The 13,373-nt window shown below is 42.2% G+C and overlaps 1 protein-coding gene across 1 annotated transcript; it reads right to left on the reverse strand.

The window, feature by feature from the left end:
- Positions 1 to 9,771: 9,771 nt before the first annotated feature.
- Positions 9,772 to 10,707, reverse strand: LOC118909718 (olfactory receptor 4D9). Its single transcript, XM_036880462.2, has one exon. It carries the CDS (start codon positions 10,705 to 10,707, stop codon positions 9,772 to 9,774), a length of 936 nt encoding a protein of 311 aa, XP_036736357.2.
- Positions 10,708 to 13,373: the final 2,666 nt, after the last annotated feature.

The following is a 13,373-nucleotide window of genomic DNA, read 5'->3' on the forward strand; positions in this document are numbered from 1 at the left end:
TGGGTTATATTGCTTCTTTAGCTGCCTGGGGAGAAAACAGGAGATTGAATGTATACCTTAAAAACAAAAGAAATGTGAGTTACTTGACCAGGGTGCCTTGGGGGTTATTTTTTATGTTTGTTTCCATGTTGGTCAGAGATGCCTACAATTCTGTTAGCTATCCTCCACTGGGGGTGGGGGGGTGCTTTTTGAGGAAGTCCAAGAGTGGATTTCCAACAGTTGTGATTAATGGAAGCACCTAAGTCAGTATGTTATTAAAGTTGTATTAAATACTTTCATGGTTGCATCATTTTCTGTATTCTGTATCATTCTGTATCCCTCTTGAAAAGTCACTGAATGCTCTGAGAAGTGAAGAGACTAATTTTTTTTTTTTTTTTTTTTTTATTAATAATTATTTTTTATTGAAGGGTAGTTGACACACAGTATTACATTACATGAGTTTCAAGTGTACAACACAGTGGTAGAACATCCATATACATAATTCTAGGTTCCAGCTATCACCCTACCAGGCTGTTACAATATCTTGACTATATTCCTTATGCTATACCTTACATCCCGGTTACTAATTTATTTTACCATTGGAAGTCTGTCCTTTTTTTTCTTTTTTTTTTTTTTTTTTTGTGAGGGCATCTCTCATAGTTATTGATCAAATGGTTGTTAACAACAATAAAATTCTGTATAGGAGAGTCAATGCTCAATGCACAATCATTATTCCACCCCAAGTCTAATTTTTGTCAGTCTCCAATCTTCTGAGGCATAACAAACAAGTTTTTACATGTAGAACAAATTCTTACATAATGAATAAGTTACATAGTGAACAGTACAAGGGCAGTCATCACAGAAACTTTCGGTTTTGCTCATGCATTATGAACTCTAAACAGTCAGTTCAAATATGAATACTCATTTGGTTTTTATACTTGATTTATATGTGGATACCACATTTCTCTCTTTATTATTATGATTTTTAATAAAATGCTGAAGTGGTAGGTAGATACAAGATAAAGGTAGAAAACATAGTTTAGTGTTGTAAGAGAGCACATGTAGATGATCAGGTGTGTGCCTGTAGACTATGTGTTAATCCAAGCTAGACAAGGGCAATAAAACATCCACGTATGCAGAAGATTTCTCTCAGAACGGGGGGGTGAGGTTCTAAGCCTCACCTCTGTTGATCCCCAATTTCTCACCTGATGACCCCCCTGCGACTGTGCCTGTCTTAGGTTGTTCCTCCCTTGAGGAATCTTACCCATCTCTGGCTAACCAGAAGAGACTAATTTTTTTAAAAAAATTTGTTTTCATGTATCTGGTTGTCAGGAAGTGGGAAACACACAGGGGCAAAGTATAAAACGGTCTGTGGTTCTAATGGAAGTTTATAGTTTCTTCTGTCATCAGCTTCCACACTGGACAGTGTGCTTGGCATCGTCAGTCAGATTTTCAGGATGGCAGGTGAAGAGCACTAAGCTAAGGCGAGAAAGACAGGTTACCGTTTACTTTCTCCCTGGGACAAACAGCTGTGCAGCATCTAAGACAATCTGAGTACCTTATGGTGTCTTGTTTTCGTCTTTCCTTCCTTCTCTTTGGTGCCTTGTACTCCTCTTTTCCCCCTGGCCCCAAACTGGGATCTGGCAGCTGGTAGCTCTCAGCCCTGCCCTTCATAAAGCTCCCTGCAAAGACTTCATCACCCAGGCCACGGCACAGGTGGTAGCCTTTCTAGGGCCACCCTCCCTTCTCATCATCTACCTTTGGGCCACTTTACCTCTCTGTTTATAAAAGCTTCGGTTTTGAGCAAAGTGAAGATTTTTAGTATCGTCAGACCTGAATTTGGATACAGACGCTGTCACTAAACTGGTAGGTGACTTTGAGCCTCAGTGTATCAACAGTAAAAATGGGTATAATCATGTTTGTTCCATAGAGTTGTGGAGCTTGAAGGGACTTGTGTGGCTGCCTGAACGTGAGTCACCACAGATCACATCCCCCCTATTACGGCTCCCACTAAGGTTTTGCAGTACCCGCCTTCTACACAGCATTATTTGGGAAATTCTGATGAAAATGCACTGTTATACTTTCCCATAAAATAGAATCCTTTGAAATAATTGCAACCCTTCTTATCAAATCCAGCATTCATAACACAGACATGTGATTTGGACCATGAATATTATTCAGCAATAAAACGAAATGAGCTATCAAGGCATGAAAAGACGCGGAGGAACCTTAAATGCTTACACATTACTGAGGGCCAGAAGGCCATCTGAAGACGTATGTACTGTATGATTCCAATTACATGATATCCTGAAAAAGACAAACCTGTAGTACAAAGGTTAGTGGTTGCCAGGTGCTGAGGTGTGGAGGTGGGGAGGGAGGAATAGATGAGGCCCAGGGGACTTTTGGGACATCCTCTAATTGTGGATCCATGACATTATGCATTGGTCAAAACCCATAAAACATACAGCATGAAGAGTGAGCCCTCATGCAAACTGTGGACTTTAGTTGATGAAAACGGATCGGTCTTGGTCCATCATTTGTTAACTAATGTAGCACACAAATGCAAGCTGTAAATAACAGGGGCGGTGGAGGGGCAGAGGAGTGTAAATACTGTCTGTACTTTTCAGCTTCATTTCTCTGTAAACTTAAAACTGCTCTAAGAAATAAAATCTATTAACTTTTTTTTTTTTTTTAAAGCAGATACACTAAACGTTATTTGGGAAGTGCTGGAAAATGCACTCTGTTATACTTCCAGGACATTTGTATTTTGCTTTTATTACTGAGCTTCACTTCTTATAAATCCTACTTCAGTGCTTTTTCCCTGCTTCCCAGCCTGTTTGAAAGAGAACGTTTACAATAAATACTGCTTTGGGTATTGCTGGGAGCATCGATTGTTCAGTTCATTGCAGCCAGCATGTGAGATAGGCCCCTGACCTCCCTTTCAGAGAGCATTTACTAAAAAGGGCTGGCAATTGTAAATGTGTATCTCTTACAACATCTGACTCTGTGGCTTAGCCAACTGCTTAAAATGAATTTGCCCTTTGCAATTTTTTTTCCCCAATCAGCTTTGTTGAGGTGTAACTTGCATATAAAAAACTGCACACATGAAAAGGTCATGATTTGACGAGTTTTGGCATATATCTTTATACACCTGTGAAGCTGTCACCACAGTTAGGACCAGGAACATCCCCACTTACCCCCCAAAGTGTCCCTGCGTTCCTGAGGACTGCAGAGTTCTCAGCCCATAACTCCACTCAGCCCGCTGAACCGAGATGAGCAAACTGCAGTATGCCCCCAGCAGCATAAAGCTCCGTCGGTAGGGTGACCCCAGCCCTGCACTAGATAGCGCCTGCCGGAGAAAGTGCAAAGCTGCCCAGAGAACTTATTGTTCCAGCCAGCATCTGAGGTGCGTCTTCCACCTCCCCTTCTGAGAGCATTTACTAAACAGGGCTTGCAACTGTGAATGTATGTCTCCTACAACTCACAAGTGTCTTTCTCAAGGCCCTAGGACCCCTTCCGTTGACTGTCATCCTCGGGAAGTACAACGCCTCTGTCTCCCAGTCTCTGGGGGAGGGTAGACTCCTGCCCGCTGCAGGCACAGCAAGCAGGCTTGATCAGGGGGGCACTGCACTTCTCACTGCTCTGACTGTACGGCCGCTCCTGCTCTCCGCAGAATGCCCTCACTGCTGAGCAAACCGGCCCGGGACTCCCGCTGTCCCTGCGACTACCGCCGTTAGGTCCTGAACACAGTCATTCCACCGCTTTAGCTAAGGTTCGGCTGTGTTTGTCTGGGATTCTCCTTTGTACCCCATCCTTTCCTATTCTGTCCATATCGAAGCCAACCTCCGGTCCTGCTGTGAACTACCTAGTTCTCTGGAACCCACGGCACTTTATCTCAGTTTGTCATCAGAAGCGAACTTCTACGTCACCAATTTCTCCTATTTGATTTCCTCTGAAGCCCAGGCAACAAAAAGCCAATTCTCTAGGCTTCCTCCCGGTGATCTGTGAACCTATCAGTAACTCTCAGGATTTCCTTGCCTTCAAAACGTTTTTAGCTGTTAAAAGGGCCAGATATTTTCTTCAGAGTAAATATTTAAAAATAATTTTTAGTAAAATTATCAGAACACGTGCAGATTTTTAGATAATGCCTGGAGGATTTGTTTTGTTTCATTTTGATTTTGAGCTATGGTAGGAGGTAACTTGGCGCAGAGAAAAGACACTGGGCAATCTGAGCTTCGGGGCCTTTGTGGAACAGACGAATTCTTAAAGACTCCCGAAGTTCAGTCTTTTCATCAGTGAAATGGGAGCGTTCGCTGCCTCAAATCCTTCTGAAAATAGATAAGGTCTGCAAAGCACATAAACAATATTAAATGGACCCATTCTTCTGGGTGATTTCTAAGCCTTTGGAGCTTTAATACTAAATTATTTTAAATAATGTTGCCCTCACTTACCTTGTGATTAGTCTAAGATTGTGTTCTGTTCATTGCTTACCAACAGTTACACGTCAGACAACTATAAAACTCAATTGTTTTTTGCTATTTAACTGTAAGCTGATTGGTTGTGGCAAGAAAAACTGCTGAAATCCAGAATTTCCAGGGGAAGTTTATTGTAACGGTTAAGGGAATGGGCTTTGAGACCCAAACACAGCAGGTTCTGTGCAGATGTTTGTCATGAAAGTGACCAAATCAGCTGACTGAAAAAAATGCCGGAAGTGGTGCTCTTAGTACACAAATGTATGGACGGCTAAGAAAGAAAATGGTGGAGGGTGGGAAGATAAATGAGAATCCCTTGGTATGTGCAGGTATGTTTGAAACCTAAGAAGTATTATTAATAATTTGCTTTTGTTTTTCATAAGAACAACTCGAGATCCCATATACCTTCAGACATAGGCCCAGGTAAACCCATTCTAGTAAAACAGGCTTATTGAACTTCCTGGAGTCCCAGCCTGAGGGAAACCCTAACCCAGTTGTCCACCAAGAATGTGATGCCCCATTTCTCTTTGCTCTTCAAGTCACCTTCCTAATACTGAAGAACGAGTTAACCTGCTCGATGTCACTGAAGTTTTTAGCTTTACTGTATGTATAGATACTATAATATATAGATGCATTATCAGTATTCAAAACATTTCAGAAATCCTTAATAATATTTCAAAATTGGTAGTGCATGGGCACACACAGTCTGACGTATGAGCGCACACCAAGAAACCCACGTAACAAGATGAATGCTTCCAACCTCTGGTTTTACTCAAGAAATAGAGCTGGCCAGTCAGTTGCATATTCTGACCTTAGGAATCATCAGTTGTCAACGAATATTCCTCTTGAAGGCAGATGTGCATCTGACAGTTGGTTGGATCAGTATCTTCCCTGCTACTATCAGAAGCAAAGGATGTGCTCCAAGAATCATCTCAGCACGGTCCTGCCACACTGCCTCGCCATGCCCAATGTGAGCATCTGTCTCTCAGCCCCAGACCCAACAGAAGGATCACCGAAGGGAGTATTTTTGGATGTGATTGTTGAAGTTGAATAGCCAGACTTTCCTATTGGGATGAAGCTCCCCTGAGTGTCATTAAGGAGTCAAACATGCACTGGAAGATGTGTGCAAACACGGACATTTTGGTTTTGAAATTCTCCTAATGTGAGGGAGGAGATGAATCCTCATCGACCTGTGATTAGAGTCCACATATTTTTGCCTGAAGGGCTCATAGGAGACAAACAAGAGAGTCTGTCTCCTTAAGAGGCAGGGACCAAGGGAAAATGAACAGAGCTCCCAGCAGGCTGTGTTTCAGTCCATTGCAGTTTTTTTCCCAGGCAGATGGCTTGTTTGTTGCCCTATTAATTTACATAAGTAGAAGCATCATAAAGACTAGGAGATGCTTTTTCTCCTGTTTGGTACCAAACTTCTCACATGGAGAGGCAATGGAAGCAGGCAAAGGATGTGTTGGTATCATTCATTGATTAAATATTTAATTGTGAAATCTTTACCCAGCACCTGCCATGTTCCAGGCCCTATGATGCCAGAGGTCCTAAAAGCGGAATTCTTTCCCTCTCATCTCAGTCCCATTATCATTTTTGAAACCTTGTGTCTCACCATAGATCTGTGGATGGTCTCACTTGGATAGATCACACACTTCTTACTTAAAATTGTTATCAAGAACTGAATACTCCCTGTCTGTTGCTGCCACTATCATTCTCCTACCACAGGGCTCAGTATCTCTGAATTACCTCTGATACTTGCCCTCACCCATTTTTTTTTTTTGTCTTTTATAGCTGTCCTGACTAAATTACTTCTAGGTCTCTTTCCTAATTTGCAAGACATTTTCATAATTTACTTCTGGAAGCTGTCAGTCCCTGCCTTGATAGTCACGCTCTTGTGCAGTCCTCTCCTCTTGTGTGTGGACTGGACTTAGTGACTTGCTTGTAATGAATAGAATCCAGCAAAAGTGGTAGGATGCCACTTCCAAGATTAGGCTATGAGAGACCATGATTTCTATCTTGCTGATGCCCTCTCTTTTGTCTTGATTGCTCACTCTGATGGGGGAAGCTCCTGTGTTGGGGACGTCCACATGGCAAGGACCTGAGGATGACGGCCAGCCAGCAGCCAGTGAGGAACTGAAGCCCTCAGTCCAATAGCTTGTGATTCTGGCCAACACTCACGTAATTGAGCTTGGAAGCAGATCCTTCGCCCGTTGACCTTTCAGATGAAACTCAGCTCCCAGCTGACACCTCGGTTACGGCCTTGGGAGAGACCCTGAAGCAGAAGGCTTGGCTAAGCCATGCCTGATTCCCAACCCACACAAACTGTGACTTAAGAAATGTGTGTTGTTTTAAAGCACTGAGCTTCATGTTACTGTTATGCAGTTGACAGATTACTAATCCAGTGTTGAATTAATAGTCTGCTTTATTGAGTGAGCGCTGCGTTGATAACATTCTCATTCAGACCCGAAAGACAAGTCACACAACAACAATAACAAAACTCTGCCACTTCCTCCAGGGAAGTGTTTTGCGACTGGAATTTTATGGGTGCTTATAAATAGCCCATGTGGTGCTGATTTGACTAGTCTCTTAGAAATTAAGTTGAAACAACCTGAATCTCCTTTGAATTTCTCAAAGAAGTCCTGAATGGTAGGATCACTCCTAAGCCAGCCTGTTTGGCTATACTGACACATTTATTTGCTTGTGAAAAATACCATGGAAATTTAAAAGCCACCTTCCTTATACAGAAAAAAATCACAGATGGAAGGAGCCAGTATGTGTAACCTGTGTAGGATAAGCCAGAATCAGTTTAATACCTGATAGTTCCCTACGAAATTATCTCTACCTGGAGAAAAATACAAATTAATCCAAGTAATTATTTGATGTCATGTTGAAAGAGAAGTGAATCTAATGGTGTTCTCATGAATTCAATTGTCTTTCCTCACTGAGTTTGATCAGGGTGGTTTGCATGTGTAAACAGTCAAAGGCAGGTTCATGGACAGCTTTTGTCGGGTTACTACACTTGGAGGCATAAACTCTGGCTCTACAGATTTTTTGTACTTAAAATTCTGCCCTGTCTCAAAGGTTTTGCTTAAGGTAAAGTCAACGAAGAGGTAGGAAAAAATGCATTGCTGTGAAAAGTACAGGGTATCTGGAGAACAATGTACCAGAGCAGAGATGGGGCCACGCAGTAAATGCTCACTTGGTCTGGAGGTGGATCCAGTTGAAGACAAAGTTATTGGACTTTCAAGCTTGGGAAAGTATGTTTAATATTGGAAACTAATTCAGAACATTTTTGGGTGGTGAGAACACAAATAGAATTTGAACACAGGAATAGAACACAGGAATAGAATAGAATTTGAAAGAGAATAGAACACAGGAAAGGACAAATCAAGAAAAAGGCACTCATTGCTGTAGCAGCTTCTGTATTAATAAATGTTTGTGTACAACTGGCCTATGGACACTGTGGGAATAAGTGAGGACTGTCCTCTCTGCTAATCTTTGGGCACTCCGCTCCCGTTCTATCCTTTGGAACCTGACCTTCGAGTCTACTGTCATCCTCTTCCTTAGGATGACGTTGATCACCTTCCCCTTCCTTGAAATTAAATTTCCTTTCCCCATATCTCCTTTGTTTCAGTTTGGTTCTCTGTGCATTCATTCCAAGGGTCCAGGTACTTCCTGCAAGCATTGCTCAATAATAGGAGAATCCTTGTAGAGACTAAGTCTTAATCCTTGTAGTCTAACCTGATCGTGATTGACAATGAGTCATATACATGGAAAGAGAGCCCTGGAGTTCAGCCTTTTTCATGTGCTCCTTTCCTTTCTGGGAATAGAGCAGGGGCACGTTCTCCAAACTCCCTCGCAGTTAACTGAGGCTGGTGTCTAAAGGCTGGGTGATGGAACGTGGTCAAAAGTGACGCACATCCCTTTCAGGACTGCCCTGAAAAGGTCTCTCACTTCTCCCCCTAATTCTTAACCCTCTCTCCCTTCCTCCATGTGCTGTGAATGGAGAGGATTCTGAGGATCTAGAGAAAGGAGGAGCCCACGATGGAAGAAGCTTCTTTCTCTAAATGACTGTATGGAACAGCTCTTTCTAAAGACCAGCATTGCTATGACCTGAGCAGGAAATAAACTTTATTGTGGTTAACTGCCCCCATTTTGGATGTTTTGTTACAGTGTTTGATCTGCTCTGATACAGGTGCATGAGTTCCAGCTCCCGTGGCTTGAGCTTGTTTCATGAGAGACACAGTACAGTAAAGGCAATCGACCCCAGCAGATCAGCTGGATTGCTGGATGAATATCCTACAACTATCCTCATCCCTTTCATTACAGAGACTAGGAAATTCTCATATTCACTGATTAACCTTCATGCTTTTTATTACTTTCTTTACCTTTGAATGGATTGAGTGGAAAAATTTAAAGGAGTTCTGAGATCCCCATGTGCAGAAACAGTGAAAACTTCAAGCTGGCTAGTCCGTCGTTGGGATAATCCTGCTATAAAAAAAGGTGTCACCTTCCTCCCCATGGGAGCGTTTAACGTCTGTATTTCCTTGAGTCTTTCACAAATTCAGCTGAGCTGCCCACAGCCTCTGCGCATCAGTGCTGTTTCTTTATGAATACTTCCACTGACAACATCACGTCCTTCTGCCCAGAGGAAACCAGGGCCTCAGAGAGATTTGGGGAACCTCTCTCCCCGATAGAAGACATTTGCATTGCTCAGGGGACCACAAGCGGAGTTCTTTCCCAACTTTCTTTTTAAAAGTCAACAAGAGGTATTCACTCCTTGAGTGTACTACTTTGTGGCTACACTGAGCTAATGATGCAGAGATGGAGCACACTCTTCCACCATTCTCTCCCTCTGGACATACTGATTTCTTTGCTTGGATTGTCTTTCTCTGCTTTTTTCCCTGGAAAAGGTCTGCTCGCTGTAAAATCCCTTTTGACGCTCTCAAATACACCGCCTACAATATCTCTGCAGAACGTTGTTCATATCTTCACTAAAGCATCCTGGGATATGCCTCCAGGGTTGTGACTCTATTTAATCTTTTGCAGCAGTCTGAAACCTAGTACTTCGGGCACATATGTGCTCTGTAAATATTCGTGAAATGCCTAATTGAAAGTGAGTGGTGGAAGACATGACTGGGGCTTCCCTTAAAGCAGTATCATCCATAGATTCCGGGACATACTCTAGAACCAACCTCTTTTAGGACTCCATGGTATCCATAAGTGCCCCTTGGCTTTTGGCATTAAAGTGATCTCTTTCCATTTTGAGAAAGTGAACTTTAATGTCTATTTACATGTTGATGTTATCTCCTAGAACTTAAATCCCTTCTGAATGCCCTAGTTGTTTCTTTAGTTTCCTCATGGCTGACTTCATCTCCTGGTTCCTCAGGGTGTAGATCAGGGGGTTCAGCAGAGGGGAGATGACAGTGAAGGTGACGGACACGGCCTTGTCTGTGGGGAGGGCAGTGAAGGGCCGGGCGTAGACATAGATGCAGGGCACAAAATGCAGGGTCACCACAGTGATGTGGGACGTGCAGGTGGAGATGGCTTTCCTCCTGCCCTCCCCTGCCTGGGACCTCAGCATCGTCAGGATGACTGTGTAGGATACGAGGAGAAAGAAGAATATAAGCCAACTGACTAATCCATTATTGGAAATCATCAGGACCTCCAGCTTGAAGGTGTCAGTGCAGGCGAGTTTGAGGACCTGAGGGACATCACAGTAGAAAGTGTTGAGAACACTGGGTCCACAGAAGGGGAGGGAAAGCAGCAGGGAAACCTGCACTATGGAGTGAACAAAGCCCCCCACCCAGGAGGCCACGATGAGGGCAGAGCACCGCCCCCGACTCATGATGGTCACATAGTGCAGGGGCTTGGAGATGGCCACGTAGCGGTCAAAGGCCATCACAGAGAGAGAAAAGACATCTGCTCCCCCCAGAAGGTGGAAGAAGAACATTTGAGTGACACAGCCATTGAAGGAGATGGTTTTTCTCTCTGATAGAAGATCAACCAGGGCCTTAGGAGCCGTGATGGAGGAAAAGCAGATGTCAAGCACAGAGAGATTGCGGAGCAGGAAGTACATGGGGGTGTGAAGATGAGATTCACAGGTAACTGTAACCATGATGAGGAGGTTTCCCGTCAGAGTTATCGTGTACACCAAAAACAAGAAGACGAATAAGACCCAGCTCAGCTCTCGAGACTGGGTAATTCCCAGGAAAATAAATTCTTTCACTCTGGTATAATTTCCCTGATCCATAGGGTCACAGATGGTTTTTCAAGCATATCTCTGGAAGAAATAACAGTGCAGTTAAAGAATGTGTTATGAATCTACTGTTGTCTTTTCTGTTGCTTGAGTTTTAGGAGGGAAAAAGGTTTTTTTTTCCTATGCATGCACTGTACCTGCAATTCAGTATTTCACTATTAGGGGGAAGAAGACCAGCTTTTGACTCAGTGATCTAAGCAGATGGGTTCTATATTGTGGCCACTGCAATGCAGCTCTGTGAGCCTATTCAATCACACTTTTACCATATAAACTGACACTTAAAATAATAAATAATAAACATAAATTTGACTACAGGAAGAGTTTTTGTTCACAAAAGATCATTATGAGAATTAAAAGATAACCTACAAATGGAGGAAGATATTTATAATACATATGTCAGAAAGAAGATTCATGTCCAGAATATATTTAAAAAGTCTACAAATCAGTAAAAAAATGGAGAGATGACTGAACCAGAAATATAGTTCTCCATCCTAAGAACAATTGATTCTGCTCCTGGAAATATGTCCATATGTCATGTCCACCAAAACATATATTCTAGGATATAAGCAGCACTGTCTATAATTGCCTCAAGCTGGAAAATGACACAAATGCCCATTAACAGCAGGAAAGATAAATTGTGTTAAATTCACATGATACTCATACATCAATTAGTTATGATCTGCACTACATGTAACAATAAAAAATCCCACAAACATAAGATTGAGCCAAGTAATCCAGGTACAAAAGAAAGCACACTCTATTTTGCTCATATAAAGAATGAAAATATATAAAACAAAAGGGAACATCAGGAGTGCTAATTATGTTCTGTTTCTTGATCTAGGTGATTGTTACAAAGACACATCAGCTTATGTGATAATTCATGGAGCTATACATTTGGGTGCGTTTTTCTGTCTGTATGTAAATGTAAACATATTGTTATTATAACATTTTAATCTCATGTCTAAAGAATGAATTTCACTGAAAATGAATTTAATGGATGACTCACTTTCATGGTGGGTACTTTTGTGATTATACAGTTATAGCCTTTACCAGCTACAACCTGAGAGTTACCCCCAAATTCTTGTGCTATGCAGGTTGCCCTGCTGTCCAATGTACTTCTTCCTCTGATTCTGGTTTTAACTTCTCTATTTCTTTTTCATTTGCACTACTAATCTTAGAAAAAAAATACTCAAAAGACCACAGTTCCCCAAGCAGTATTGTCCTTTCAGCTCTCATGGAAAAGTAAAATCAGAGCCCCCTTTTCCCTTCCCTTGTCATTAGTTCAGATTCACGTCAGTCTCCTCATCTTTGGTGTTTAGGTCAGTAACACACAGTGATAAGAATAAATGTTCAGAATAATGATTTCAGGAAATTTCAAGTCTCCAGAATCCCAGAATTAAGAATTCCCCACACTGTAATTACCATGAGTAGGAAATGGAGAAATAATTCCGACAGGACTTTCTGGTTAACCTGGAATGTAGAGATCTATTTTAAATGGAATATTTTAAACATATTTTAATTTAAATACAGAAGCTGGTATTGGAGTCAATAGTTTTCAAATATCCTGCTCAGGAAACCACCGTGACAAGCCCAAAGTTGACTGTATCTCCTGTCCTCTCCCTCCCTTCTTTCTCTCTCCCATTTTTCCTTACTATTTATATTTTCTGTCTTTCATTATTTCCTTCTTCTGCATACCTTTTTCATGATTGTATTACGGTTCTCCAGAAACAGGAACAATAGGACACACACACACACACAGACACACACACAGGATAATTATTATGAGGAATTGGCTCACATGCTGTGGAGCCTGAGAAGTCCAGTGATCTGGGTGCAAGTTGGAGACCCAGGAAAACTGTGGGTGTGATTCAGTACTAGTCTGACAGCAAATTTCTCCTTCCTCCATCTTTGTTCTATTCAGGCCCCCAGTGGCTTGGATGAAGTTCAGCTTATTGGGAGGGCAATTAATCTGCTTTACTGAGTCCATTGATTCTCAGCTGGAAATGTTCTCACAGACGCACCCAGAAATAATGTTTGATCTGGGCATCCTAGTCAAGTTGACACACAAAATTAACCACCATAATAATGCTGAGATGATGTTTTTGCAGGAGAGGTGACTCAAACATAGATCTTTTCTTTAAGTTTTCCGTTGAGATATAAGAGTGTTACAGCTTGTGGAAGGGGCAGAAAGTGAGGAGGTACAAAATCATGGGGATCTGTGTGAAAAACAGTCCCACGTGGGCATATAATGTTTGCAAAGCCTGTCCAGGGGGGTCTGCTGAACAGTATCACGTCCCACACTTGCCTTTTGGATACATGTATGTGGATCATTTGGAACGTTTATGCAATTTGGGTTTTACCACTTCCTAGCTGGTGTGACCTTTGGCAAGTCACTAATAATAGTACTAAACTCATGAGAGATATATGTGAGGTTCACAGGGCATGGCTTAGAGTCAGTTCCCAGCCTGTACCATTATAATTTATCTACAACATGATGATAAGAAGATCTGCCTCACCTGCAGGGTCCTTCTATGGTGTGGGTGAGATTGTATGTCTGTCTTGGAAACTGACGGCAGCTGAGGCATCTGATTTTGCCCGCAGCTATCGAGTCTCACCAGCCCCAGGTGAGGGCATCTTCCTTACGCATGCCAGTGCCATCT

This window comes from Manis pentadactyla, chromosome 9 (assembly GCF_030020395.1).
Source record: "Manis pentadactyla isolate mManPen7 chromosome 9, mManPen7.hap1, whole genome shotgun sequence".
Classification (NCBI taxonomy): Eukaryota; Metazoa; Chordata; class Mammalia; order Pholidota; family Manidae; genus Manis; species Manis pentadactyla.